The 27,499-nt window shown below is 42.9% G+C and overlaps 2 protein-coding genes across 2 annotated transcripts in view; one reads left to right on the top strand and one right to left on the bottom strand.

Annotated features, from left to right (window-relative positions):
• The window catches only part of XPC (XPC complex subunit, DNA damage recognition and repair factor), a 33,097-nt gene extending 23,738 nt beyond the window's left edge, over nt 1-9,359 (bottom strand). Inside the window, exons 1-3 of the mRNA XM_014838448.3 lie at nt 9,228-9,359; nt 4,132-4,324; nt 1,948-2,066 (exon numbers count right to left, since the gene is read on the bottom strand). Coding sequence (XP_014693934.3) covers nt 1,948-2,066; nt 4,132-4,324; nt 9,228-9,330 — 415 coding nt within the window. The 5' untranslated portion in view covers nt 9,331-9,359. The remainder of the gene's footprint in view (nt 1-1,947; nt 2,067-4,131; nt 4,325-9,227) is intronic.
• A 106-nt stretch (nt 9,360-9,465) lies between these two features.
• LSM3 (LSM3 homolog, U6 small nuclear RNA and mRNA degradation associated) lies at nt 9,466-26,948 on the top strand. Its single transcript, XM_014838447.3, has 4 exons — nt 9,466-9,635; nt 11,796-11,906; nt 14,122-14,217; nt 26,644-26,948. The coding sequence occupies exons 1-4, from the start codon at nt 9,615-9,617 to the stop codon at nt 26,722-26,724; spliced, it is 309 nt and encodes a 102-aa protein (XP_014693933.1). The 5' UTR covers nt 9,466-9,614; the 3' UTR covers nt 26,725-26,948.
• Nucleotides 26,949-27,499: the final 551 nt, after the last annotated feature.

The raw sequence follows: 27,499 nt of genomic DNA on the forward strand, positions 1-27,499 counted from the left end.
CAATTTGCTTTGCAGAGAGGCACGATTCAGGTGTCTTCCAGTCTCAACTGGAAACTTGTAAATGACCAGGAAGGCATCTTTTTCATCTCTTCATCCCCTATATTGCTTGTAAATACTAGGAGAAATAATGGAATTTGCTGAACTGGCTCTAACTGTGAACTTCACTAGCAAAAGCCCTTTTAAAGCAGCTCTGGGCCTAGAAGCAGCAACACTCCATTGCCAATGAACACACCTAATGCCAAGATCTTGGTTTCTACATACCAGTCCCTACTAAAATGAACCAGGGCTTCTTGGAGAAAAGGCTGTTCCAGGTCTGGAGCAAGGAAAGTACAGTGTGAGCCTGGAACATCTTGTACCAGAAAACAAAAATCTTCTCAAAAACTAATGAGGCCATGTTAAAAGGACACAGTAGGGCAGCTAGCTTAAGGGGCTCCCACTTAGCCAAATTTGGGACAATCTGAAGATCAAAAAGTATAATGATAACTGATAACGTCAATTTTTAAAAAATCTCTTAAGTCCATAGTGATACTCAAATTAAATACAATTCCTAAAAAAGAGAGAGCTCTTTTTCACAGATCAGTCAGCTAATAAATGTATATGAAATGACAGAATCAGAATATTGCCATTTTGCAATGGTCAATATAATGATCTCTGATTCAGTCAAGATCACCAATGCGTGCTAAACCATTAAGTAAGAAGTTACTGGGGAACAAGATATTCACACAGAATCACAGTGCCACCCGAGATGATGCACCTCCCCACTGGCGCAAGCTGGCAGTGCCACCTACTTAGCATCACCAGCAGAACAATCTGACATTAAGTGCCTCTTAATGGATGCAATACGAAGTATTCTGCCAAAAAAAATGTTTAATCTAAATTCAACCAGGTCTCTGGACTTAATTTACAGTTTATAAGAAATCTGGGGGATACTGAAACAAGTTCACCACGACCAGGACATGCCTGATTATTTTTCAGACAAAACCAGACCATGAGACATTCTACATCCAAGGGGAAACGCAAAAAAGGTGGTAGGTGGGGGGCTGCTCTAGATTAAAAGAGACTAAAGAGACATAAGCAAATACAAGGTTCCACCTGGACTAGGTCCTGGATTGGGGTGGAAAAAAACCCAAAACAGCTGGAAAGGATATTCTCACAACTGGAGACTTATTTTTCATTTTCTTAGGTATGATAATAGTATTTTATCATGTAGGAGAATGTTTTATTCTTGGGAAATGCATACTGAATTTTTTCAGGATGTCTGCAATTTACTTTCAAATGGTTCCACAACGCACATTAACAGAGAGAAAAATACATTCAATATGGCAAAATGGTAAAGTTAGTGAATCTACGTGAAGAGTGTATGTATTACATTTTCAACTTTTTTATAGGTTTGAATATTTTCAAAATAAAAAGCTAGGGAAAAGTCACGCTAGGCAGGACTCAGGCGTGAGAACATTAGCTGCTATTTATTCTGAGTATATGGTGCACTAGGCCTCGGACATTTGCAAACTTTTTTCCCACAACAATCCTGGAGCCTAGACTGTGCACAGCTCATAGGAAGCATTCAACGATTACCGAATGTTCCCAGTGAAAAGACTCAGCTCGGACAGGTGGAATTACTCGCTCACACAGCTATGTAAGTGGCAAAGCTGGGCTCTGAACCCAGGTCTAACTACTCTCAAAGCCTGTGCTCTTCTACGAGATGCTGCCTCCCCACCTCATAATCTGCTCCACTGATATCCACCACAGGAGGAGAGACAACCTCTTTGGTAACCTGGTCACGAACTTTTCCTTGCATCAAAAGCAACTCTCCCTACTGCAACCTTATCTTTGGTCTTATTCGTTTCAAAAGAAAACAACAGGATTGCAGTAAGTGACATGACTCCAAACAGAATCAAATGGAAAAATAAGAATGAACAGTTGTGTAAACAGAGAAAGATGTTTTACCTTCTACCTCTTCCCAGTCATCTTCACTTTCCTCCTCGTCGTCTTCTCCATGGCTGCCTTTGTCCATGGCAGCCTCTTTCTTAGGACGGCGTGCGTTCTTGCGGGCACCTGGAGAGTCCCTGTGCAAAGACCACAGGAAGGAAGATGAAGCCTGCTCAGGAAGCCTAGTGCCACACTTAAGCTAAATGGAATTCTAAGGACTCCTTCTTCTATGCATTGAGATCTGCTGCAGTTATTTAAATATGATTTGTGAGCTGAGCCTCATCTCCATCAGCATGGGTCTCACATTCTCACCAACATGTGCTCTCATCATCCATCTAATGCTAGGTGTGCTGTGGGAACGGAAAGACCACCACGAACCTATAACTATGTGAAGGAAAACATAGCTGTGCCCAGAAACGGTATGGGGAAAAGGCAGAAAAAAACACAACGACAACATGAGTTCCAGAAGTAGAAGCTGTGTAGCTGCACGAACACATGTGCAGTAGATGCCAGAAAGAAGAGGAGGGAATTCACATTTGCCGATCCTGCTATGAGCCAACTCAGGAGATTTTTTCTCCACCTTCAAAAAATATGATGTAAGGAGACTGAAGCTGGTAGAACTCTAACTTCAAGATAAGTGGGGATGTGACTATACACAGGCTATGTCACAAATACCAACAGAAACATGGACAGCTAGCTAGTTAAGTAGATAACCACATAGATAAGTAACTAAAGATTGCCTCAAGACTAAATGGTTGCTAACATGCAAGAGATTCCTACAAACTCATATATAAAATGTGTTTAGAGCACTGAGTTACTTTCAGCTTTTCTAAGGTAGACACCTGCTATCAAGTGAGAACATTACCTAAGATTTCAGCAGACATTTAAAATAATCAATCCTCAGTCTTCAGCTCTAAAAATACATACTCCATTTTTAACCTACCAATTTCTCTCAACACCATAAAAACAAAAACTCCCCTTAGAATAAATGTACAGAAATGTCCTTGTGCTATGGGTTTGATGGCAGTCAACTCTCAACTGAGAGGGAAAGGGGGAACCAGAGCTTTCCTTGGCAGCCCCCAGTCTCTCTGTATGTGGATTTCTCTGGAACGAATTCAACTACTGGGGAGAGGCAGCCAGGAAGCAGTAAGCTCACATGCATTCTCAGGAAAAGTCTAAGGGCAAAGAAGAGATGAACTATGGTGGACAATGTGCCAGCTTTCTCACGCTCCCTTCTTCTGCTGCTCTCTCCTGGACTACCTTCCTACGCCAGGACTGGAAGTTGCTGGAAAAGCCGACATCAAGGGTGAGGATTTATTTTTGAAGCGAAGAAGGAACTACTGCCTCTCTATTCCTGTCCCTCTCCTCCCTCGAACTTTCTTAGGAGGCGGATAATCAGGGGTTCACTAAGCTTATAGTCATTGTTCACCACGTATTAATATGAACGTTCATTCACTGCAAAAATACTTGTTCAGTTTCTGCCAAATAAAAGGCCCTGCCCTAGAGGCCACAGGGCACACAAAAATGAACCTGGTGTAGTTCTAGCCCTCTGAGAGCCTACAGGCTAGTAAGCAGGGGTATGTGGCACGGACACAAACAAGGCAGACAAGTTACACTCTCAAGAGATTCTACAAGAAATCAGAGGAGGAAAGGGGAAGAATCAGTGAAGACTGTAGGGTAGGTGGCTTCTAATCTGTATCTCCAAGGTGGAAGAAAGCAGTCCAGGTAGAAGAAAGCGTATGAGCACAACTCAGAGGCGGCAGAGCATGAGCATGTGTCAAGTGAGCAATGAGAAGTCCAGCTGGGCAGGAGTAGAGTGCATCCGAGAGCAGGAGAAGAGAAAGCTGGAATGGCAGGTAAACATTTCATAGATGTAGTATCTTTGTGTAGCAGGAAGAGCACTGGACCAGGAGGCAGAAGACCTAGGCCTCATCCTGGTTTTTGCCATCATCGAGCTGTGTAACCACAAATAAATCACTTGCGGCAAGCTGCCACTGTCTCATCTGAAAGTCTGGGAGTTAAACTATATAACCACTGAGATTCTTTCCAGCTCTTGCTAGTGGTCTGAGCTCTATCTAGAAAAGTTTAAAGACTCATCGTTTCCATGGATCCTAGTGACAAGCAAAAAGAACAAGTTTTATTATTCGCATTTCTCTGATGGGAACCACCAAGGCCTGACGGAAAGCTTGTCAGCCACCTCACCTGAAATCTTCATCACTGAGGGCTTCATCCTTTATAACCTTGAGCTTTTCCGATTTACCAGTCACCTTGGCCACTTTCTTTTTTGCTGGACCATCTGCTGAGCCCCCAGGATCACTGCAGCCCCTCTTCCTCTTTCCTCGCGAGACTTTCGAGAGCAGCTTCTTCTTTGGGGGTTTCTCATCTTCAAAGACATCTAGGCGACCAAATGGAACATGAGGTGAGGGGCAATAAAAAAGGTGGAGGCAGTGTCGCTTCACGGGCAGGGTCATGAAAAGTCCTCTTCTGCAACCTCCCCCCAAACCACACCTCCATCACCAGTTCGCCATGCCACGTTTGGTCAACGACAAGCTTTTAGCCTTTCCCCCTCTTCGGGCTAGTCTACATTCTATGCTCACAGTAAAACCCATCTTTCTTCATCAGCATTTTATTCTACTCCTCCTAAGCTACAGAGAGACCACCACCTGACTCAAACCAAATCTAACTTCCAAATCTTAAATTTCAGCTAATATCCAGCAAGGAAAATACATCAATCCGTTTATTAACACCTTGCTTATTTACGACCTGCTAAAACTATTTATTTTAGGGATAATCTGCCCCTATTAAGTGAAATGTTTCAAGTTCATCAACATGTCCAAGTTTTACTATAACCTTCTTCCTACTCATGCACGTTTCTGTGAGCTTTCAGAACCACTTTCTGCTCCAAAGACACACTGCTATGAGACCTTGCCAACCTAACCTGAATGGCTCTGGTATCCCAAGTACCCTGGGGCTGGAAGAGGATGGCAGCAGTTCAAAAATGTCTTTATTTTCTTAAAATCATTATTGTTTTTGTTAAAGGGAAATGTAAAAAATGCCTAAGTTGTCGGTTTTAATTAAATTAGGGGATCTAAAAGTATAATCTATTAACCTATGAATATATTAGTAAATTAATTTTAATAAATAATATGGCAGGGGAGGATATTTTTCTACTTCGCAAATATATTCATGCAAATGATCTTGATTCTGAAATAAATCTTCCTTTGCCTTTGCATGACTCTGCTTCAACTAATTTTGTAAAACAAAAATACTCTAGCCTTCACTGAGGCTCTAAAAGGGGCTGCAATATTAACCTAAATATCAAATTAATTCATTCTTTTCATCTGTGGTTTGTCCTGACTCTCCGGATATTTATATTCTCCACGAATATACTTCTGCATATGGGAAAAAGACCCACCTTTCAATCTAAATAAAATCATACTTTAAACAAATTTCACATTGTAGGGCATCTGTTTTAATGCTAGATAGAATCACTGATCCAGCTGTTTCAAGATGTCTTCTAAAAGAATTTACGCATTCCTGTGTCTTAAACATTTTAATGGAGACAGAAACAAAAAATGCGAAATTTTGAAAAACAAAATAGTTCAAAATTAATTATTTAGCATCTGGGGAATAGATTTCTTATTCCAAGACCGGAAGCTGCTTAAAGGTTTCGGACTAGACGGTTTCAGCAGGGTGCCCTTAACATCAGGATTTCTGGGTCTCATCGATGGTCTTTAGCTCTCTATTAATAAGCAAAGATGCCAAGACTTTTTACTAATCTAAAAACACAGGGGGGAGGACGCTTCAGAGAAACTGTTTCTTCCTCACCAAACTGATCTGATTGGTTAAAAGGCCCACTGTATATTTCTGTTCTTTGAAGAGAGGTAGAGGAGTGAAAAGGAGGAAGGAATGGAAACAAAAAACTGAATCAAAATAATATCCAAAAGTTTAAAAAATAATCTGAATTCCAATCATGAGATAATCATTAATTACGGTACAGTCACACGATGAAATATAACTCAGTTATATTGGTTTCCACTGCATAAAGAAACACAGACTAAAAGGAAATAATCCCATTACTTGGTGGTAGTTACTTCTTGATGGTAGAAATACGGACGACTTCTCTTTCTTTATCCTCTGCTGTGTGTTTTGGTCCCAGAGAATCTAGAGGCTACTTTCCAGGACCCTCCGAGACCCCGAGTTATCCAACATGTCTAACCAGCCTCCCTGAGCTCCGCGCGGCCATTCCGCAGGGCAGGGATCACCACCACGGCTTGCCTGGCCATCAACTGAGATTCAATAAGAACACCTGCTTAAACCGTCCAGCGGCATCTCACAGCACTTAGAATAAAACACAGACTCCTCAGCTTGGTCCCCAAGCCAAGGGCCCTGACAACCTCTCTCACCTCAATTCCTACCACTCGCCCCCCCACTCACTGTGTCCAGCCACACGGCCAGGCTCATTCCCTCCTACAAGTCTTTAACCTTACTGTTCCCTCTGCCTTTTCCTCCAGAACTTCCCTGAATGGCTCCTTCAGGGCATCAGCAACTGGCTCAAAATGACACCTCCTCCCAGAGGCCCTCTCTGACCAGTGATTCGGACTTAGCTGCTTCTTCCCCACCCCTACGTCTGTTTCATTACAGCAACCTGCTTTATTTTCTTCATAGCTCTTATCACCATGTGAATCGAGTTTTTAACGTCTTATTGTCTGCCCTCCCCACCCCTCCCCAAAGATTACAAGCATCATGAGAGCAGCAACCTTGCCTGTTCTGTTCCCTACTGTAAGTCCAGTACCTGGAACAGCGCTTGGAAATAGTGGGTGTTCAACAAATATCTGTTGAAGGAATTAATGAATTACATCAATGAAAGCATTAACAGAGAAGAAATATGAAGAAACCAGAGCTGCCCTAATAGAAACAAGGAAATAATGTTTTCTTTGTCCCTAACTGCTGAAAGCAGCCAAGTGTCCCCTTCATTTGCATGCACGGAAGTGCTGTTAGAACCTGCACTTGACCATCACCGAGTCAGCGGCACCTGCGGCCCACACCACACCTGCTCCCCTGCTCACCCACAGCAAAGACCGCAGCTCCTCCCGGAGGCCACCGTGGGAACTGACCGGCAGCTCCTCGGCCTGGCAGCGTTTGAGCAAAACCTGGGGGCATCTTCACATTTAAGCTGAACTGTTAGAGCTAACCCAAATGATGTCCTAAGATGGACCATGACAGGAGCCTTATATGCTTACTGAAAACTCACAACCACCCTGCAAGGGAGTATTGTTTCACAGACAAGGTTCAGAGACACTAAGTTATTTGTCCAAAATAGTTTACCTAAGTGTATATAAGTACCCAGCATTGGAGCTATACCAAGCTGGTGCCAGGTGAAGTGTTTAGCTGGGAGGAATGATTTTAATCTTTGAATTGCCACATATTCAGAATGCATTCCGTCTGACTAGAGCACCAACCCTCTTTCACAGCCATCTGCTGAATATCACCCATCCTAAATCACGCATCACACATCACTCCTCCAGAGAGCACATCCCAATCTCTCCAGTCAAACGTGATTATTCAGAAGCCACAAAGCCTTGTATCTTCTCCCATGATATCCACACCTTGTGTATTCTGCCTTGGGTATTTTTTGTAAATGTCAACACTACACACTCTAAGCTTTTCCAAGAAAGCTCTCTCCGATGTCATCTAGCTCATGTACAGCACACAGTACACACTCAAAAAATGTTATCTGAATGAGTAAATGAATTGATAAAATGGAACTCATTAATTGTGAGGTAAATCACCTTCTATGTTTAGAAATGGTTACCATTTGACTATTTCCTAATAGACAACGAACTTATATACAGAATCACAGAATTGTTGAATCTAGTGTCAGAGTCCTTGCTGGTTACCTAATCTTCTACCCAGTTATCAGGAAGCCCAGAAATCCTTTCCAAAGCATGCATTTCGCAACTACTTAAAATATTTATTGAGCACTTAGTATACCGGGGGGCTGATGACAAGATAAAATATAGCAAAACATAAGACATGCTTTCATGAAACTTAAAGTCTAGTAAGATAAGCAATCAAAAAGGAGGCAAGCAAATTAACAAGATCATTACAGATTGTGACAAGGGCTTGAGGGCCTATGCGATCAAGAGGGCCTGGGGAAGACCATCTTAGATAGATGCTCAAGGAGTGTCTGAGTTGAGACCTGAAGGAACAGAAGAAATCAGCCATGACAAGAGCCATGAAGAACATTCCAGGCAGAAGGAACATCAAAGGCAAAGGCTCCAGGTGAGAAATAACATGGCATGTTTGAGGAACAGAAAGGAGGCCAACAAGGAGAGTATCTGGCAAGGAGGAGTGGTGGGAGACAACAGGAGAGGTAGCAGCAGCCAAATCAAGTAGGGTCTTGTAAGCCACGGTGAGGAATCTGGCTGGACTTTACACCAAGAGAAGCCACAGAGGGTTTGAAGTAGGAGCACAGCACGATCTGACCTTTTTTTAAAGGATCCTTTGAGCTGGTGTGCAGAGTACTACTGCAGAGAAACGAAAGGAAGTAGGAAGACCAATGAAGAGGTGACTGCGATCCTTCAGCTGAGAAGTGATGGTGGCTTGGACAAGGGCTGTGGCCGCGGAAATAAAGAGAAGTGGAGAGATTGGAGCTATAGTTCTGAGGTTGAACTGACAGGACTCGCTCACAGGATGTGTGCGTGCAAGGAAAAGGGGGGTCTGCTCTGACAACTGGGTGAAGGGATCATTTACCGAGATGGGAAAGTGTGGGGAAGGAACAGGTGTACCGGGGAAAACCAAGAGTTTTGCTTTGCTTGCTTTGCCCATGGCACATATAAGACGCCTATTGGAAATCCACATGCAAGAGTCAGGTTGGCTCCGAACCTCGAACTCTTGGGTGAGACTTAGCTGAAGATAGTCTGGGAGTCAGCACACCACTGCACTCTACGTCCTGGTCCATGCGTCTTCTGCGGACACAAAACAACTGCACTGCCTTTCGCCTGTCCAGCCCTGTGCATTTGCCAGAAGGCTTAGACTTTATCCTGTGGGCAACAGGCAGCAGCAAAGAGGCTACGCAGGGGAGCTCCTGTCGGGTCGGGCGGGGGAGCCGCTCAGGGCGCAGCGCTCCTCGCGCGGAGGAGACGCAACGACGTCGGGGAGGAGCCGGGCAGCGGCCCCCGCTTGTCTCCCTCGACCCTCCACCTCCAGGCGCCGGCTCCCCGCTCCCCCACCCGGGCCTGTCCCCTGCCCTCCTCCGGCATCTCCCCCTAAGCCCGGCTCGGCCTCGCTCTCACCCGCCTCCTTCTGCTCACGCCGGGCCGCGCTCTCGCCTTTGGCCTTCTGGCCGCGCGGCTCGCGCCCCCGCCGCCCGCTGCCGGCTGCGCGCTTCCTAGCCATGTTGCCCGGGCAAGACTCTCCCCACGCGTGACGCACCAAGCCGCGGGCGGCGGCCCAGGTGGCGCGAGGCACGGCCACGCCTCTTCCTTACGGGCCGAGTCTCCACCCCCGGGCGAAGCTCCGCCCCAGCCCCAAACGACCAATGCAAACCTCAAGAGGCAAGAAGGTGCAAAACAGTTCTCTTTGTGCTTCCGGTGCATTGCTTCCTCGCGTTTCCGGAGACGGGGGGGGGCGGGGGCTCGCGTACTCTCGCGAGAGGCGGGAAAGAGCGCAGGGTTTGAAACATGGCGGACGACGTGGATCAGGTGAGTGACTTCTTCGGAGCTCGCTTCGGAGCGGCTCCCGGCTCCCAGCCCTGGGCCTGCTCGGCTGTGCGTGCCAGGGTTGTCTTCTGCAAACTCGCGAGAAGGTGGCCTGTCATGCCGCCTCTTCCCAGGTCTTCGTGGCCTTAGTCGGCCCGTTGGTAACCGCGCCCCCTCCGACTGTTGCCTCAGGCCCTCAGATCTTTTCCTGTCCGAAGCCCGCCTGAAAACTAGTTATTGCTCCCGCTTGTCGCTTCCTTTGTCTTGAGTCTCACCTTTATCGGTAGAATGGAAATAATTATCCCTGTCTGCCTCACGGAGCTGTCGAAATCCTGAAAGAAAGCGTGGTGGTAAAGTTAAGGGCGAAACAATTATTACTCATTCAGCAAATCCGTAGTGAACATCAGCGTTTGCCTAGACACCGTTCTAAGCACCAGGGACACCGGCATGGACGTACGTGATCCCTGTCCCCACTTGGAGCTTATATTCTGGGGAGGACAGATGAAAAGTAAACATAAATACGTGCGTTATGTAGGAACGGTGTGGTATGGAGCACACGAGCAAGGACCTGTGATACAGAATAATTGACGGTCCTGCAGGCTTTCTCACCTGCTCTTCCCTCTTCCCAAAACGCTCTTCCTCAGATATCTTTGTGGATCAGGCCACAGCTTCTTCAGCTTTCTAGTGAAATCTCACCTCATCGAAGAGGGCTTCTCGGGCCACCTGCAGGCAATAGCACTCTTCCCCAGTCTGCTTTATTTTTCTTCAAAGCATGTTAGTTGTTCATACCACGTGTATGCTGCTTTGTTTAATGTCTCTCTCCCCGCACTGGAATGTGAGGTCCTTAAGAACAAGAGTTTTGTTTTAATCGCTATTCTGTCCTCGGCTTTTAGAACAGTGCCGGAAACACTCAGATAGTTACTGAGTGAGTGAATTGGATGATCGGGGAGGCCTCTTGGAAAAGGCAGTCCTTAAAGCTACAGGATTAAAAGCTGGACAGTGGGCATCCCAGACTGAGGTTGAAGGAGCAGTAGGGCTCTGTCATGAGTCTGTTCTTACAGTATAGTAGTCATTTATGCGCCTCTCCCCACTAAAATGAGCTCCTTGAGAGCAGGGACTGACTTCTGTAGTATTCTAATCCAGTATTGGTTAGCTGGCCCTTAACAAACACCTGTTCCACTGAGGAGGGGACCTGTTGAAGTCAGGATTTTTTTTTCCCATCTAGCCTTTTCACGCTGTGGAGCCTGCGGCATTCAGTCACTCTCCGCTGGCATCATGTGCTCACTGAAGAAGCTCAAGAATCGTATCAACTCTCCTGGCTTCTCCTTTCCCTATGCATGACTCCAAGTCATCCCACCCTCATCTCTCTGAGACCTGTGTTTCCAACAGTTCCCTAGTAGTAATAGCTTGAACCGTTTATTGGTACTTTTCTCTTTACGAGGTACTGTTTTAAATACATTAGCTCATTTAATCCTCACAAGAATCGTGAAAGGAAGATTCTGGCTGCTTCATTTTACAAACAAGGAGACAATTAGAGACGGCATGATTTTTAATCTCAGTTTGTAAGTAGCAGAGTCAGCGGCTGAACCCACGCTGCCTGACTCCAAAGCTAGTACTTTCCACCAGTATTCTCTGCTTCCTGCTAAAGGTAGTCATCCTACTGGCCGCTGGGCACCCTAAGCTCAGCCTGCCCTGTACTGAACTCGTAATCTTCCCTCAAACCCTTATCCTTGCTTAGCATTCTGACTAGTGTGTGGTAGTCATTAAGTGAATGTTTTTCAAATTACTAAGTGATATTGGAGGTAGGGCTAAAGTCTCTGAGAGTGACTCCCTAAACCTTGAAATTGGGTCAGGTAGTTTAGGTTTTGAGAGAACAAAGTGCAGTCGTGATTATCTTGTGTTTAACTCCTTCCTGTGTATGTGTGTTTCGGCTCTCGTTTGTGTAGCACGTATGTGCCAGGCACTGTTCTAAGCCTTCATATATGTCGTTTAAGCCTCACAACAGCAGTCCTGGGTAGGCACTATTGTTATCCACGTTTTACAGATTAGGAGACTGAGGCGCAGAGGGGTTAAGTAACTTGCCCGCAGTCACACAGCATAGCAGTGATTCGAACACCATGCTCTCCCTACTACTGTATTTACTAAGCCTGTTTCTTTTATCAGCAACAAACTACCAACACCGTAGAAGAGCCCTTGGATCTGATCAGGCTCAGCCTGGATGAGCGAATTTATGTGAAAATGAGAAACGACAGAGAGCTTCGAGGTAGATTACATGTGAGTAAATTTATTAAATTACCTGGAAATCAGATTATGCTTTGTCATCCCACCTACCCTTTCCCCCTTAAAATGTAAAAACTGTCCACTGTGGAAGAGTATTTTGAATGTAGACAAGAGGGAGGTGGAAAGTCACCTATATTTCTGCAAGCTGAATACAACTATTTTATTCATATTTTTAACCTATTTTCTGTTAACAGAAATGATGTGTTTATTAAAGAACATATCCATTTCTTTCATTTATTCCTTCTGTTTATTTGTAAATAACATTTACTTGTCCTGTATTCTTATTTAAAACTTCTTTAAATTACTGACATGTACGTAAATTTGTAGTTGGTTGTAAAAAATGGCACAGAAATACATAGAGTAAAAGATGAAATTCCATTTTTTCAATTGGTAGCCACTGTTAAAAGTCGTGTATAGTGTTTCAGATCTTTTCCCTATCTTTACACGTGTGTACGTATAAATGGGTCCATATGCGTATATTTGCACCACATAACCACCTCTGAAAAAAGTAAATGGGATCTTGCTATATTACTATATTTTGAGCACTTTTCTATTTCACTTACTCTTGGAAATTATTGATCATGAGTGCCTGTAAATCTCCTTTATTCTTTTTAATGACTGCATAGAATTCTGTATTGATGGTAGTGATATTTAGATGGTTTTCCATTTCTTGCTACTATAAATAATGGTACAGTAAGCATTTTTGTACGTATTTCTTTTTGTATATCTGCAAATATTTCTACAACATTGGTCCCCTGAAGTGGTCCTATTTATTTATAAAGAGAGCATACTGAAGGTTTTGCCTCTTCTTGATAACTTGTTACTTTCCTGAGTGTGTTGTTTTTATTACTTTGATTCTGCCCTACAGTGATTAAAAATAGCTAATATTTATTGAGCATTTATTATATGCCATGTACTATTATTCGAAGTGTTTTGTATGTAATATCTCATTTAATCTTTATAACAACCCTGTGCGGGTAGATAGTAATTATGCCTGTTTTGCACTTGCGGCAGCTCAGGTTCAGAAAGGTGAAGTTACTTGCTTAAGGTGACACAGCCTGTAAAAGGAGGGCCAGAGTATGAACCTAGGCTGTCTGACTTCAGCCCCATTTTTAAGTACTATGATTCTACCTTCCATAAAACCTAAAGGCAAAGAACCTCCTGTGCTTGGAAAGGAAGTAGGGGCTTAGGGAGGCAGTAGTCTTAATATACAGCTAGCCTTGAGGGAAGAGGAACCCCAGGAAATGGAATCGCAACACCTTTGCCAGGAAAAATAGAATTGAGCTTAATCACATGGGCCACTGGCACATGGAGAGACGTCCCAGGACAGACGTGTTGCCTTAACTCTTGGAGGCGTCTCCAGTTCCCTGCCTAGACGCAGTTGCCTCTATCCTGCATGGCCCCCAGGCTTCTCTGTTTGTTCTCTGGCCCCTATCTGTAGATCTTTGCTCCGTTGGTGTGCTCTGCCTGGCAGCCGCTTTCATTTTGGTGTGAGCTGGTGGGCCATTTAACGCCTTGTTAGAAGTAAGTGTAACTGCGTTTGGAACAAGGCCCCCGAAGGCTCACCTTTTAGTAAAATGCACGAGCTTTGGAGCTTGGAATGAGGACATCCCTGAATATCTGAGTTGCACCATTTATTGATTGAGCCCACAGGTGCTGGTTGTAGCTAGGCTGTAAACGGGCGGGGTGTTGCTCTGCTTGCTTTACCTTGGGGTGCTTAGTTTGAGACAGGGAGGGTTGAATGGCAGTGTCTCATGCCTTTAGGAGACTGCACTGCCGTCATCTTAGCAGCTGAAGAATTTTATCTCCTTTACTGTATCTTTCTTGTCACACTGTTCCAGAGGGAGTTGAAAGAATTCTACTGAAAAGTGATGAATTTGCTGTTTTTCATAATTAAATATTATAAATGATGTGGCTGCCTTGAATAACAAGTAGGGTGGACAGTTTAAAAATGATTTCAAGTTATTTTGAGTAAATTCATTTTTGGCCACATAGTGTTGTATTTTTATCAGGTCAATTAAGTTATTGTTGGAATGATTTGCAGAGAAACAGTATATTAGTACAGCAGGATTATCTTTATTTTTGTGTGAAAGTTTGTGGTATAAGTATTGTGGTTACTTGTAATTGAGCCATTTGCATATTGTAAGCCCTATTCATTGTTTCTTAATTTGATTATTAAATTTCTTGGTCCCGCACCCTCCCACTTCAGGCTTATGATCAGCATTTAAATATGATATTGGGAGATGTAGAAGAAACTGTGACTACTATAGAAATTGATGAAGAAACATATGAAGAGATATATAAAGTAAGTCATGCAATTCTATTCATCCCTTTTAAAGTGTCAGTTGTTCTCAACATCCAACAGCTTGACATTTATGGAAAGCCGGTCATGTTTTGACACCTACTCATGGACTCAGAGTGTAGCAATTAAAAGCACAGGCTTTGAGGGGCTGGCCCGGTGGCGTAGTAGTTAAGTTCACGTGCTCTGCTTTGGCAGCCTGGGGTTCACAGGTTCATATCCCAGGAGCAGACCTACACACCACTCATCAAGCCATGCTGTGGTGGTGTCCCATGTACAAAATAGAGGAAGATTGGCACAGGTGTTAGCTCAGGGCCAATCTTCCTCACCAAAATAAATAAATAAGTAAAAAATAAAAGGAAAAACTTTGGAGTCAGACAGACCTGGTTTCCAGTACTGGCTTGGCCACTTCCTACCTGGAGTACGTGAGGCAAGGGAATTGACTTTGCAGACTTAATCCGACATTGGTAAGCAGGAATACTCCCAGCTACCTTATAGGGTGGCCAGGATTCAATGAGACATGACAGTCTAAGATGCATGTATGTACTAGTGTATAACAGTGATACTGGGCAATGTTCTTTTGTTTGATGTGGGTTTGATCTATCAATATTTAATAGAAACTAAAACTGAGAAATTTAAAAATACTTATTAACTCGTTGAAAATAATGATAAGCTTATAACATGTTAACATAGGTAACATTTTAATGAATAATGGCTATATTTCCTAAAACAAAATATTTAGTGAGAAGTGTCTTTGTTTTACATTTTTGCAAATCTCTTTAATGCCTGACTTAGTTGATGATATCTAGATTCTCACATCTTTTTTTTCTGCATTTAATATGTTGTGATATGTTATAGTTGAAGAAAATCTGAAGTTCCACAGATGAGTAGTTTGAGAAGGGAGGTGTTTTTTTTTGTGGCTACTCTTCTTTGATGCTACACCCAAACTCAACAAGGGGTAGATTCTTAAAGTTGCATTGTCGAATCTGAAACCACATCAGTGAACTTTTCATACTTTTGTTATGTGCAAATTTATTGGTCTGCCTTGCACTTTGAATCTTTACACACACGTGATTTTGTAACATCAAGCGCTGGCCATTTGGAAAATATTAGGTCACTGAGTTATGCAGGTCTTCCAGATCTTCGCACATTCATTGTTCAACATAAAAAGAAAATCACATTTGTTAAGTCCTTTAAATATTGGGAAGCCAGTCTCTAACTCTTCTAGAGCATAGTAGTTGAAAATGTGGATTCAGATTGCAGGACTGCCTGGATTCAAATCTTGACTCCCTTGCTTACCAGCTATATAATTGTACCAAATTACCCAACCTGTCTGTGACTATAATTCCTTGTCTATAAAATGAGGATGGTAATAGGACCACTTCCTACAGCTACTGAGGATTTATTGAGAGGTTGCATGAAAGCTTGAGCTCTTAAGAGATCTGGGTTCAAATCCTGGCTGCTGATGATGAGTTATGTAAACGCAGACAAAGTTATAGAAACTTTCTAAGCCTCAGGGACTCCCTCTGTAAAATGCTGGTAACTGTGCCTGCCTCCCAGGATTATAACAGGGTACAGTGAATTTGGTGTTTGCCAAGCTGGTGACGTGGTGATCAGTGGCCATTATGATTTTGGGTAAACCTGTGTGTCCAGTTTTATTCCTTTTCTGAGTTTCACTCTCTCATTTCCAAGATTCTTATTGAAAACATTTCCACTTTAGATGTTATCTCAAACTCAGTGCATCTAAAACTAAGCTCTTGGTGTTCTTCACCTGCAAAATAGGGTCATTCTCAATTTCCTATTTCTGTGCATGATTTTCTCAGTTATTTAGACCATAGGTCTCAGAATTTCCTGGGACTTCGCCCTTTCACTCACTGTGATCAGTAACTGTTTCAGTCTATTCTTCACGTTGATTTATGTGTCATTGCTTCCCCGTTGCCATGACCCTAGCTCAGGTACTACTCTTCATGTCCACCTCCTTTCCAGCCCATGCATGTCTGACTGCCAAAGTAATGGTCCTCAAACACTGCTTTCATTTGTCACAGTCATGCTTAGAGACTTTTAAGGCCTTCTGTGCCCTGTAGAGCAAAGCACAGATTCAGGCTGAGGCCCTCCAGAGTGTGATTATAACTTTCCTGTCTCCCCTCTGATGATTCCTCTAGCCGAGTTGGTCCACTCACTGTCCTCAGAGTGTGCCATCTATAGTCTGCTTCTCTTTTCCCATATTTCTCCTACCTGGAATGTTCTCCCTGTCTCTTTCCTACAAAGCCTGTTTCAGGAACCAGCTCAGCCCCAGCTCTTCTGTGACACTTTCTCTGACCATCTCGACCTTCTTTCCTCCTTTGGTTGGATCTTCTAATTCTTGGCCCTCTCCACTGACAGTGATCTTATTTACTTTTTCATTTGTATATTGCTTTTCATCTTATGAGCTATTTGAGGGCAGAGACCAGGACATTATTTGTTGTGTTCCCCATAGTGCCTTGTAGCTGTAGGCATTAAGTATATGCTCAGGTCGTTAAAGGAGTATCGGGTAGGGGAGAGAGGAGAGATAATGAAGGATAGTCTTGTTAGAGAGGCAAGGTGCATACTATTAAGTTTTAAAATAACTGGGGGGCCAGCCCAGTGGCGCAGCGGTTAAGTGCGTACGTTCTGCTTCTCGTTGGCCTGGGGTTCACCAGTTCGGATCCTGGGTGCAGACATGGCACTGCTTGGCAAAAGCCTTGCTGTGGTATGTGTCCCACATATAAAGTAGAGGAAGATGGGCACAGATGTTAGCTCAGGGCCAGGCTTCCTCAGTAAAAAGAGGAGGACTGGCAGTAGTTAGCTCAGGGCTAATCTTCCTCAAAAAAAATAAATAAAAAATAAAATAAAATAGCTGTGAATTGGAAACAGCATGAATAGATGAAAAGTCACAGCCTTCCAAGAATTGATTTTTATCCAGTTTCAGCTTCTGGTATATAACTTGCTAACCAGTTTTATTAGGCTTTTAATATTTTGCCTTTTTGTTGATTTTATTTGAGGATGTCAGTGGGTCTATTTTTCCAAGATTTGACAGTATTATAGTTTGTAACAGTAAGTTGATTAGCCTCTTTCTGCATTCACTTCCTTGCCTGAAAAACGAGATGATTGGTAATGAGCTCTTAGGTTCCATTCAAATGTGAAAACCTCTAGTTCTGAGTTCTGTGCTAAATAATGTTTAGGGGAAAACACACAAATTTGATTTTAAGGAAATACTTTGTCATAAAAGGAAAAAAAATAAATAAATATTCACTTACTCAGGAAGAGAGTAGAGAGGGGAGAATGGTAACATGTTGCATAGCTACTATGTGCCAAACACTTGTATGTTTTATGACATTTAATTTCCCAGTAACACTGAGGTCAGTGTTATGACTCCCATTTGCCAGCTGAGGAAACCAGATTCAGCTAGGGAGAGAGATGGTAGGGGTTTCAAACCCAGGCCTAGGTGGCTTCAAAGCCTGCAGGGTTCCTTTCTCTGTATCAGGGCCTGGGGCTCAGAGTAGTTGATGATAGAACTGGTGGATGGTGTTAGCAGGATAGCACCAAGTTCTTCTAGATAGCTCAGCAATGGCTGAGCTAACATGGATAGACTGACTACAAGAGATTATCGTAAAGGCATACCTCGGAGATAGCATGGGTTTGGTTCCAGACCACCACAATAAAGTGAGTTACACAAAGTTTTTGGTTTCCAAGTGTGTATTCAAGTTATGTTTACACTATACTATAGTCTGTTAAGTGTGCAACAGTATTATGTCTTAAAAAACAATGTACAGACCTTGATTAAAAAATACCTTTTTGCTAAAAGTTACTAACTATTATCTGAGCCTCCAGCAAGTCATAATCTTTTTACTGGTAGAGGGTCTTGTAAAAATCACAGTATCTGTAAAGTGCAATAAAGCAGAGCACAATAAAACGAGGTATGCTAGTATAAATCTCTAGGATCTGGCAAGCTGTGCTTGGTCCTTCCCGTTGTAGGCTTTAAAATCTAATTTAGAAAGTGCCTACTACACAGAGAAGTTGCAGGTACTTTGAATGTAAACAGTTAAGCAAAATATCTTAGAAAGTGTACACTAGATAGGAGAAAGTGTTCTATCATAATGTAAACTTACTTTAACAGTAGACAAGTGGAAATGGGAGAGATTGGAGAACTAACCTTTGGTGAATGCCTGCTGTGTGTCAGGCACTGTGCTGTCCGTGTTATTATATATGTTGTATTTAATTGTAAGAGCCCAGTGAAACAGGCTTGAGTCAAAGCTAATCTGCATTGCCATCTCTAAGAAAGTATATAGTATACAGCTTTTCCCAAACTTATATAACCATAGGACTTTTTCTTTTAAGAATACATATTGCTACATAACAAATTACCCCAAAACTTAGTGGCTTAAAGGGACACATTTATTAGCTCACAGTTCCTGTGGTTAAGGTGTCCAGACACAGTTTAGCTGGGTCCTCTGCTTCAGGGTCTCTTATGAGGCTGCATAAGGGCTGTGGGCTCATCTGAAGGCTCAGCTGGGAAAGGATCTGCTTCCAAGCTCACTTACATGGTTGTGAGCAGGATTCAGTCCTCAAGGGTTGTTGGACTGAGCACCTCAGTTCCTTGCCACGTGGGCCTTAACTACTTGGCAGCTTGCTTCCTCAGACCCAGCAAGAGAGCTGGCCAATAAGATGAAAGTCACTGTCTTATGTAATCTGATCATAATAGTGACATCCCATTACCTTTGTAGTATTCTGTTGGTTAGAAGCAAGGCACAGGTTTCACCCACACTCAGAGGGAGGGGATTACACAAGGGCGTGAACGCCTAGAGGCAGGGATTATGGGGAGCAATCATAGAAGGTGCTTACCCTGGAAAATGCTGTGTTCATTTCTGTTCACTGGATCTCCAGAAAACTATAATTGAATTAATGGGGAGTCATGGATGAAGTGGATGCCATGTGAAGGTAAGAGAAGGGACTTTTTAATTCAGAAATATGACCAGTGAGTAAGGGATTTGGGTAAATTATATGAATGGTTTTGATGAGCATAGACGCCTTCACTAAACTTACTATCCTAGAACTAGATGCACCTTTTGCAGCTTGAAGGAAACCGGAAGAAAGGACTGCTTCATACCAGCAGACAGCAGACATGGTATTTGTTTCTCTAAGAGTGTCTCAAACTGTCCTTGTGCAGTATTGGTGTCACCGTTGAGCTTGTTAGAAATGCAAATTATGTTAGTTTCAGTACCCAAGAAGCTCATAAAACATACTTTTACGTTTTAAAGAAAGTTATGGAAACACACCTATTACTAATATTTCTGCCTGGCAGAGAAGAGATCTCACATCCTGCTCTGTCTGATAAGACATGATTCTCAGTCTTTAGGCAAAGCAGCAAGACCTCTCAAAGCCGAAAAGCTTTGGAAAATCCCTTGCCGAAAGAGGGTGGGTGATTATGGTGGCAGGTCATGAGGCTGGGCCTCAAAGACAAAAATGAGAATCTCACCTTGGAAAGCATCTGGAGCAAATGAAAGTTTCAACTGTGTTAGCAAAATGTAACAGTGTCGCAATCATCTCTGTTCAGAGCAGAGATCTTATCAACAGAACCTTTTTGTGTTAGGTGGTATGTTAACAAGATCCCTGAAAGCTATTCTGTGTGAAGTTGTTTTCCTACAAAAATATCAGACTCCTTCTATGTTGAAACATCGCCTAGTATTTGTCGCTGTTGGTCTCAATGGAAAGAAATTCAGAAGAATTATGTTGCGTCTCCTGCACTTAAAAAAAAAACTAACGTAGGGGTGAGCCTGGTGGCACCGTGGTTATGTGCGCACCTTCCTCTTCAGCAGCCCGGGGTTCTCTGGTTTGGATCCTTTGTGTGGATCTATGCACCGCTTGTCAAGCCATGCTGTGGCAGGGGTCCCACATAAAATAGAGGAAGATGGGCACGGATGTTAGCTCAGGGCCAGTCTTCCTCAGCAGAAAGAGGAGGATTGGTGGCAGATGTTAGCTCAGGGCTAATCTTCCTCCAAAAAACACAAAAACACAAATTAATGTATTTTTTTCTGAGCGTATAAATAACGCATACTCACTAAGAGACTTTAGAAGACAAAAATAATAAGAAGATAACCACCCATCTCACCAACCAGAAATATCCACTGAAATATTTTCCTATATTTCCTTCCAGTCTTTCTTGTTGCCGTTTTTTTTTATTATTAACATGGACATGACATAATGTACCAATTCTAACATGCACTTTCTGTTTCTTACATTTTAGCATCTCTAAAATGGAGCTGTATCTTACAGATATGCTAGGAATTAATTGTGTCATGGTTTAATTAGAAGCATTTGTGCTTTTTTTAGTTGCACTGAAGCTTACAAATGATGACATCTTTTTCTTTTTTTTTTTTTGAAGATTGGCACTTCCCTCTCCAAATCCCCCCAGTACATAGTTGTGTATTTTTAGTTGTGGGTTCTTCTAGTTGTGGTATGCGGGATGCCTCAGCGTGGCCTGATGAGCGGATGCGCCCAGGATCCGAACCAGCGAAACCCTGGGCCAACGAAGTGGAGCATGCAAACTTAACCACTCAGCCACCGGGCCGGCCCCCAAGACGCCTGATGATATCTTAAATGTCATGTAATATAGAATATACAATTTTATATTCTCCTTTTTTCATGTAACATTATTAACCTAAAAATTTCATCACAGAAATAGATTCTTCATAAACGTTTCATGCTCTTGTGTTGAATTCTGCCTATGACAGAAATGACTCCTCAGCTGTGGTTTCCGTTCTTACAGAGAGAGGAACAGTGCTGCTCACTTCAGGTTTGCAGCGAGCTGACCGCAGATCCACAACTTGTGCTGCTCCCATCTGCTTGGAGCAGGGTTCCTCTGAAACTGTTTGACAGTGTTGTGTGTCTGTGCACATGTGCATTCTCTGAGTGAAGTGTCGAACAGATTCTCGGCACAGTCACTGATCTCCCTAAAGATCCTGACTGCCGCCTTTGAGGGCCGGCTGCTGCAAAAGGCAGCATTCAGCTACAGCCCGCTGCGCCGAGTGCACATGGCCCTCCTCTCCAGAGCTGCAGCTGCAGAAGAGAAGCAAAGTTTGTTTAGTTAGTGAGGTGTTTTTCTTTCCATTGCCATGATTTATTAGGCAAAATGTTAAAAGTTAAATCTTCGGATAAATGAAAATATTTCTCAGTTCAACTGTAAGGACAAAACAGTTTCTTCTCTAGAAAGTATAGTATTGTTCCATTTTCCACGCAGAAGTTCTATTTTCTTGTACAAGCAACCTTGTAGGATTTTAGATGTATTTGGTAGTTTCTCCTTGGAGTGTGTAAATGTGTATTAACTGTAGATAGAGAAAGGAAAGATAATATAGTGAGAAATATCTAAAGTCAGTTTCATTCGGCAGCATGGTACTTCCCTCCAAGATAGGAAACCAGACTGAATGGTTCCTCAGCCTGACTCATGTTATGTTTTACTCTCTCTTTCCTCTGTTGAAATTACTAATGAGCATCAATATTACCAAAACAGGGAGACCCACGCACCATAGGTTTTTCCATGTAACGTAATATAATGGACTTCTGAGTGATTAACTTGACTACTGATTTGTTAATGGGGAGGTTGAGAGTAGTCATACTCTGTCAGCTTTCAGCCCTCCGTTATTCATGTGTCCGTTTTCTAGACTGCTAAAGGTCTGTATTACTTGGCCCCAGCCTACCTTTTCAAACATCTATCATGTTTACCACCTTCCGTCACCAGGCTCCCCATGGTTTGACTCGCCAGTTTCTCTGAGGATGTTGTGCCGTCTTTGGTACCTGAGCCATCTTGCTGCCTCTGCTTGCAGCAGCCTCCCTTACCTAACAGACCTTTGCCTGCAGGCCTTCTAGACAGCGTCAGACGTTTCCCTTGGACCTTTCTCTAGATGAGCACTGTCCAACAGAACTGTCTGCAATAAAGGAAATGTTCGATATCCATACTGTCCCATAATACAGTAGCCATGAGCCATATATGGCTATTTAGCACTTGAAATATGTGCTGCTGTGACTAAGGAACTGAATATTCAATTTTATTTAATTTTAATTTAGCCACTGTGGCTAGTGGCTCTTGTATTGGACAGAGCAGCTCTAGACCAACTCCCCCATACGGAAGTAATTCTTCTCGCTCTCCAAACTTCCCAGTCCATAGGTAATTGTTCTTTTTATGATCCCATATTATATATCACTTATACTGAATACGTACCATATTTTGTTTCTTATCCATTTTAAATTGCTTCCATTTTAATTTAACTTTTTGAACAGATAATAGATTCACACAGTTAAACAGTCACTAAACATGAAAAGTAATGTAATGAAGTCTTCCACCCCGTCCTCTATTCATCTTCTTTTCACTCCCCCTCCCCCCAGAGATAATCACTGTTACTGGTTTCTTGAATCCCCCAGTGTCTTTATCCATATGTGAATAAAAACTCTTTTCCTTCCCCATTTTTTTAAAATAAAAGATAGCATACCATGCCTGTTGTTACACACCTTGCTCTTTTGATTTAATATGTCTGAACTTTTTCCATTTTCATATATAGCTTCTCTATACTTTTGGCTTTAGCTTTATGGTACTCCATTGTATAGATGTACCATAATTTATTTAACTTCCTATTGATGGACAGATAGCCATTTTCAATCTTTTGCTGATACAAATCTTTCAATCATTGCTGATATGATATCCTGCCATAAATAATTTTATCTTTTGCTTATGTGTAAGTACTCTTATAGGGTAGATTCATACCTTCTCTGCTTTCTCTTCACTTCTAGAATGGGGATTCTAGAAGGATGGGTCTATGTCTTATTCATCTCTTTGTGTCTAGTGTCTATCATAGTACCTGATACATAATCATATAAAGAGAACACATATATATGTGCATGTGTGCGCACCCTCCCCAAACCCCTACCCCGGCCATATGTTTGACAGCTGGCAAGGCTTGGATCTGCAGTCCTTGGCACTGAAATAAAATCTTTCCTGTTTCAAACTAATTCATTCAACTTTTTTGAGACTGAATGTGAAGTCCACTCATGCAAACATTTATATATAAATATGTATGTATACATATTTGTACATACATATTTGTGTATATACGTGTGTGTGGTTTAAATTCTGGATGAAATTCACCACCATTACTAGAAAGCCAATACATTTTTCTTTTCTTTCTTTCTTTTTTTTTTTTTTTGAGGAAGATTAGCCCTAAGCTAACTACTGCCAGTCCTCCTCTTTTTGCTGAGGAAGACTGGCCCTGAGCTAACATCATGCCCATCTTCCTCTTCTTTATATGTGGGACGCCTACCACAGCATGGCGTGCCAAGCAGTGCCACGTCTGCACCCAGGATCTGAACTGGCGAACCCTGGGCCGCCAAGAAGTGGAATGTGCTAACTTAACCGCTGTGCCACCGGGCCAGCCCCCAGCCCCCAATACATTTTTCTGATCTTGACTTTATAGAATCCTTTTCTTACCTAAAGGACGTTAAGTTTACATGCTGAACCCCTTATACCTGCTCATGTCCTCATTCTCAAGAATTATTTGTCTATAGCCTGGTCTCCTGGGTGGATAATATAAACAGACAGCCCAAGGGAGGTAACTCACACGTGGATAGTTGAAAGTTTACCCTTTGGGGCATATTAGTTAGCGTTGGCTAGACTATGGTGACAAATCCCCCCCACCACCTCCACATGTAATGACTCAGCACAATTGAAGTTGTTTCTTGATCACATACTTGTTCTAGGCAAGTTTCCTCCACACAGTCATTCAGGAGCTCAGGCTGCTTTCTTCTTGTAACTCTGCCATCCCCTAAGTCTTTATTGTCTTTCACATCCAGCCAGTGGTAGCAAAAAGAACCAGAGTGATGCTCTTGGGAGGTTTTAGGAACCAGGCCTGAAGTGCCACATAGATCTTCTCACATTCTTTAGGCTAGAACTCAGTGATATGACCATACCCAACTGCAAGGGAACCTGAGAAATACAGTTTTTGTGCCCAAGAAGGAAAGAAAATGGAATTTTTATGACTAGCTAGCAATTTCTGCTATAGTCTGCCCCTCTGGCAACCAAATCTCTCTGTATACCTATCAGCAAAGGGTTTCAAAAAAAAATCCTCTTCTCCATGGACAAATGACGGTGGATTAATTAACCAATTCTCTTTTCCCTAGAAACCTGATAAAAGTGGAATGTCAACTGTTTTACTAGAAAACATGCTTATGGTGAACATGCCACTGCTTCACCAACTGCATGTGAACTGGGAGAACTATGAATAAGCTCTAAACACTGTTAACCTGTCGCTTTGGGCTTCCCTGAGCATGATGTGACGCTTGGAGTGGCACTTGCCCCTCCTTAGTGACTTTGAAGCTACACTCAGGGACAGTTGCTTACTTTGTGAAGCATAGAGCAGTTAAACCAGGGTGGCTTCTGCACCCACCAGGTAACTGAGCTGTCGCTTGAGTCACTAGAGAACAGTCCTTGGCCTGTTGTAAAGGCTCCCACTGAGAGACCTCCCGCTGCTGCCTGGCTGGCATGCTGTGTTATCCTCCAGGCGAGCTGTTACACTGGTCTCAGCATAGCTATACTGAGCTTTGTAAGTTTGATCATGGAGTTGCTATGAAGACCAACAAGAGTGGGTGTTCCGAACCCTGCTCCCCACACACAGAACACCCTCACCTCTGCCCCAAAGGAGACGAGCAGGACAGGCAGCTCAGGGTCCACCCTCTCCACACGATATGCAGTTCTCTGTCAGATCTACGTCTGGCCACTTGTGGTACAGATTCCTGTAAGCTAAAAAGGTGAATTAGTTGCGTTGGCCCTCTCACAGGCACTGCAGCAGAGCAGGGACAGGATATCCATGGTAAAAAGTCCCTTTCAGAAAAGGAAAGAATGGGAACAGACAGCAGTTACCGGTCCTTGGTAATGATGAATCCCCTGGGGAGGCACGAATGTTCCTGTCCAGGTAGTAGAAGAAATACCTTGGGTTAGGTCAAGTATGTCCCATGCAATATTTAGGACAGACTTATACAAAAAAAATTTTTTTGTTTATCTAGAATTCAGATTTAATTGGGTGACTTGTATTTTTATTTGTTGAATCTGGCAACCCTAAATGGGAGCTGCAGAGCTTTCACAGCTAATTTCTTGCTTGTGCTGGAAGACTCAGTCAAAGGCTTTTTTAGCCAAGCTCTGGTTTCTCTGGCAATGCAATTTCTTTAAAAACTTAGGACTTCGGATGTTTCTGATCTGTTTACTTCCAGTTAATTCTGTGGGCCAGTAACCTCAGATAAAGTTCTTCCCTAGACACAGCTTATAGACACCTTTATTTCTCTGGTTCCTCACCTCTGTTCCTCTCCCTCAAATGAATGTTGATTACTTTGAGGCCATTTGCTAAAAGTAGGTTTGGGTGGGAAGGGAACGCCCTTAATCTGATCTTTGCCTCAGGGCTGAGTTTGTTTAACTGAGAAGTTTTACTGGGCTTTGTTCCTCAGCTTTTTTCCTGCTTATTGTCTTCAGTTTGGAGTCTAAAAACAGTTGGCTTTTCTAACCCTTCTTGTAATCTCTGCCCGATAGCAGCTGGTCCTTGCCTGGGCTTGTCTCTTACACTGCCTTGCTGAGGACTTCAGGTTAACAGCAACATCTACTAACATTTGGCCTTTTCTACCCTCTTCTCCCAGAACCTATAGCTTTGGGAGATCCTTGGGCTACTTTCAAGTCCTTGCAGGCAATGGTTTTACCAAATGTTTTGCCAAGGCATAAGAGGCTTTCAAACATTTCATATCTGTTTCCTTACTGCCTAAGGCTTGACCCCCAGGCTGATGCCCCAGGTCTCCATTCCATATGTGTGAGTGAGTAGCACATAGAAGCAACTCGTAATGGCTCAGCTGCAATAGAATATTATTTCTCGCCCACAGAACAGTCCTGAGTGGGGTTTTAGGGCAGTACAATAGCTTTCTTAGAGGTGCTCAGTCAGGGCCCCAGGCTGCTTCTGTCTTGTGGCTCTGCCATCCCCTCAGTTCTCCATTATCTGAGTCCATCCAGCAGTGGGGGGAAGACCACAGAGGGCATTCATAGGAGGTTTATGGGTCAGTCAGTCACTTCTGTTCACTTTCCATTGGTGAAAACCCAATCCATGGCTATTTCTGGTTGCACGGAAGCATGAGAAATGTAGTCTGGCTGTGTGCCAGGAGAGGAGGAGACTGGATTAAGATCAATAGCTCCAGTCTCTGCCAATTATTAATATTGAGGGAAAGTGAGGTTAATGGAATGATTCTTTGTGCTACAAAGGTAAGTGATCAGGTTTTTAAAATCAGTTTGTGTTATGATGAATCTATTTGGTCTTTTGTTTTCAAATTTCTCGCTTAAAAAATAAATACTACTACTACATATTTGTATAAATCTGTTCTTTTTTTTTCCTCTTCCAGTCAACAAAACGGAATATCCCGATGCTCTTTGTCCGGGGAGATGGTGTTGTACTAGTTGCCCCTCCATTGAGAGTTGGCTGAAACAAAGGATTTATCCATGTGGAAAATAGTGTGCATGATTGCTTCTTTAAATGTAGAAGATATTCAAAAGAGAAGCCTGCCTAGATTTTGATATTAAGAAATGACCAAGGATTCTTCCACACCCGAAATGAGTTGATGTGCAGATAACTCACAAATTCTTAAGCAAAATGGCATGTTTATTTTTCTCCACCCCTTCCAATAAATGTGATCACCAAGATGCAGAACTCTGTTTTCAGGAGTTGATTTGCTCCATTGTCTTTTCAGGCAGTTTGTTTTGTTTTTTTCTTTAAATTAAATTTGTTGTTTCCTTTTTTGATTTTTTTTTTCAATGCAGTCTCCTGTCTCATGAATCCTTTAAAGTAAGCGCACAGCTTGCAGTCACTTGATGTGTGCACATTTGCAGTGCGTCCGCTGTGTTCGGGGCTCCGGGTGAGCACTGGGGACTCCAGTTTTGTCAGTCTGCTTCCTCCCCTGGAGTCTTCTGGGGCGGCAGTTGTTTACTCCAACCATTGCAGAACAGTGAGACTAGTGCTGATAGAATAATGCACGGATAGGATGCCGTGAGAGCACAGAGGAGCTCACGCACATCAGAACCGGTTGGGGGAGTGGGGGTGGCCGGGGTGCTGTGTCACCTTAAACATTAATGCTGCAGTGAAAGACAAAGCAGGATTTCTGTTACTTCTGCCTGGCCTGACGTATTTCTAAGGTCAGGCTTTAGCAGTTACATAACTGTGTGGTTCAGCTTGGTCATAGCTCCCAATGCTGCCCATATTTT

Source organism: Equus asinus, chromosome 21 (assembly GCF_041296235.1).
Source record: "Equus asinus isolate D_3611 breed Donkey chromosome 21, EquAss-T2T_v2, whole genome shotgun sequence".
Classification (NCBI taxonomy): domain Eukaryota; kingdom Metazoa; phylum Chordata; class Mammalia; order Perissodactyla; family Equidae; genus Equus; species Equus asinus.

Bases quoted from the DNA above. Each gene is read 5' to 3' on its own strand.
- LSM3 (XM_014838447.3), top strand. From the start codon at position 9,615: ATGGCGGACGACGTGGATCAG. The intron at 9,636-11,795 runs GTGAGTGACTTC...TTCTTTTATCAG, and splicing joins TGGCGGACGACGTGGATCAG to CAACAAACTACCAACACCGT. The intron at 14,218-26,643 runs GTAAGTCATGCA...TTCCTCTTCCAG, and splicing joins CATATGAAGAGATATATAAA to TCAACAAAACGGAATATCCC.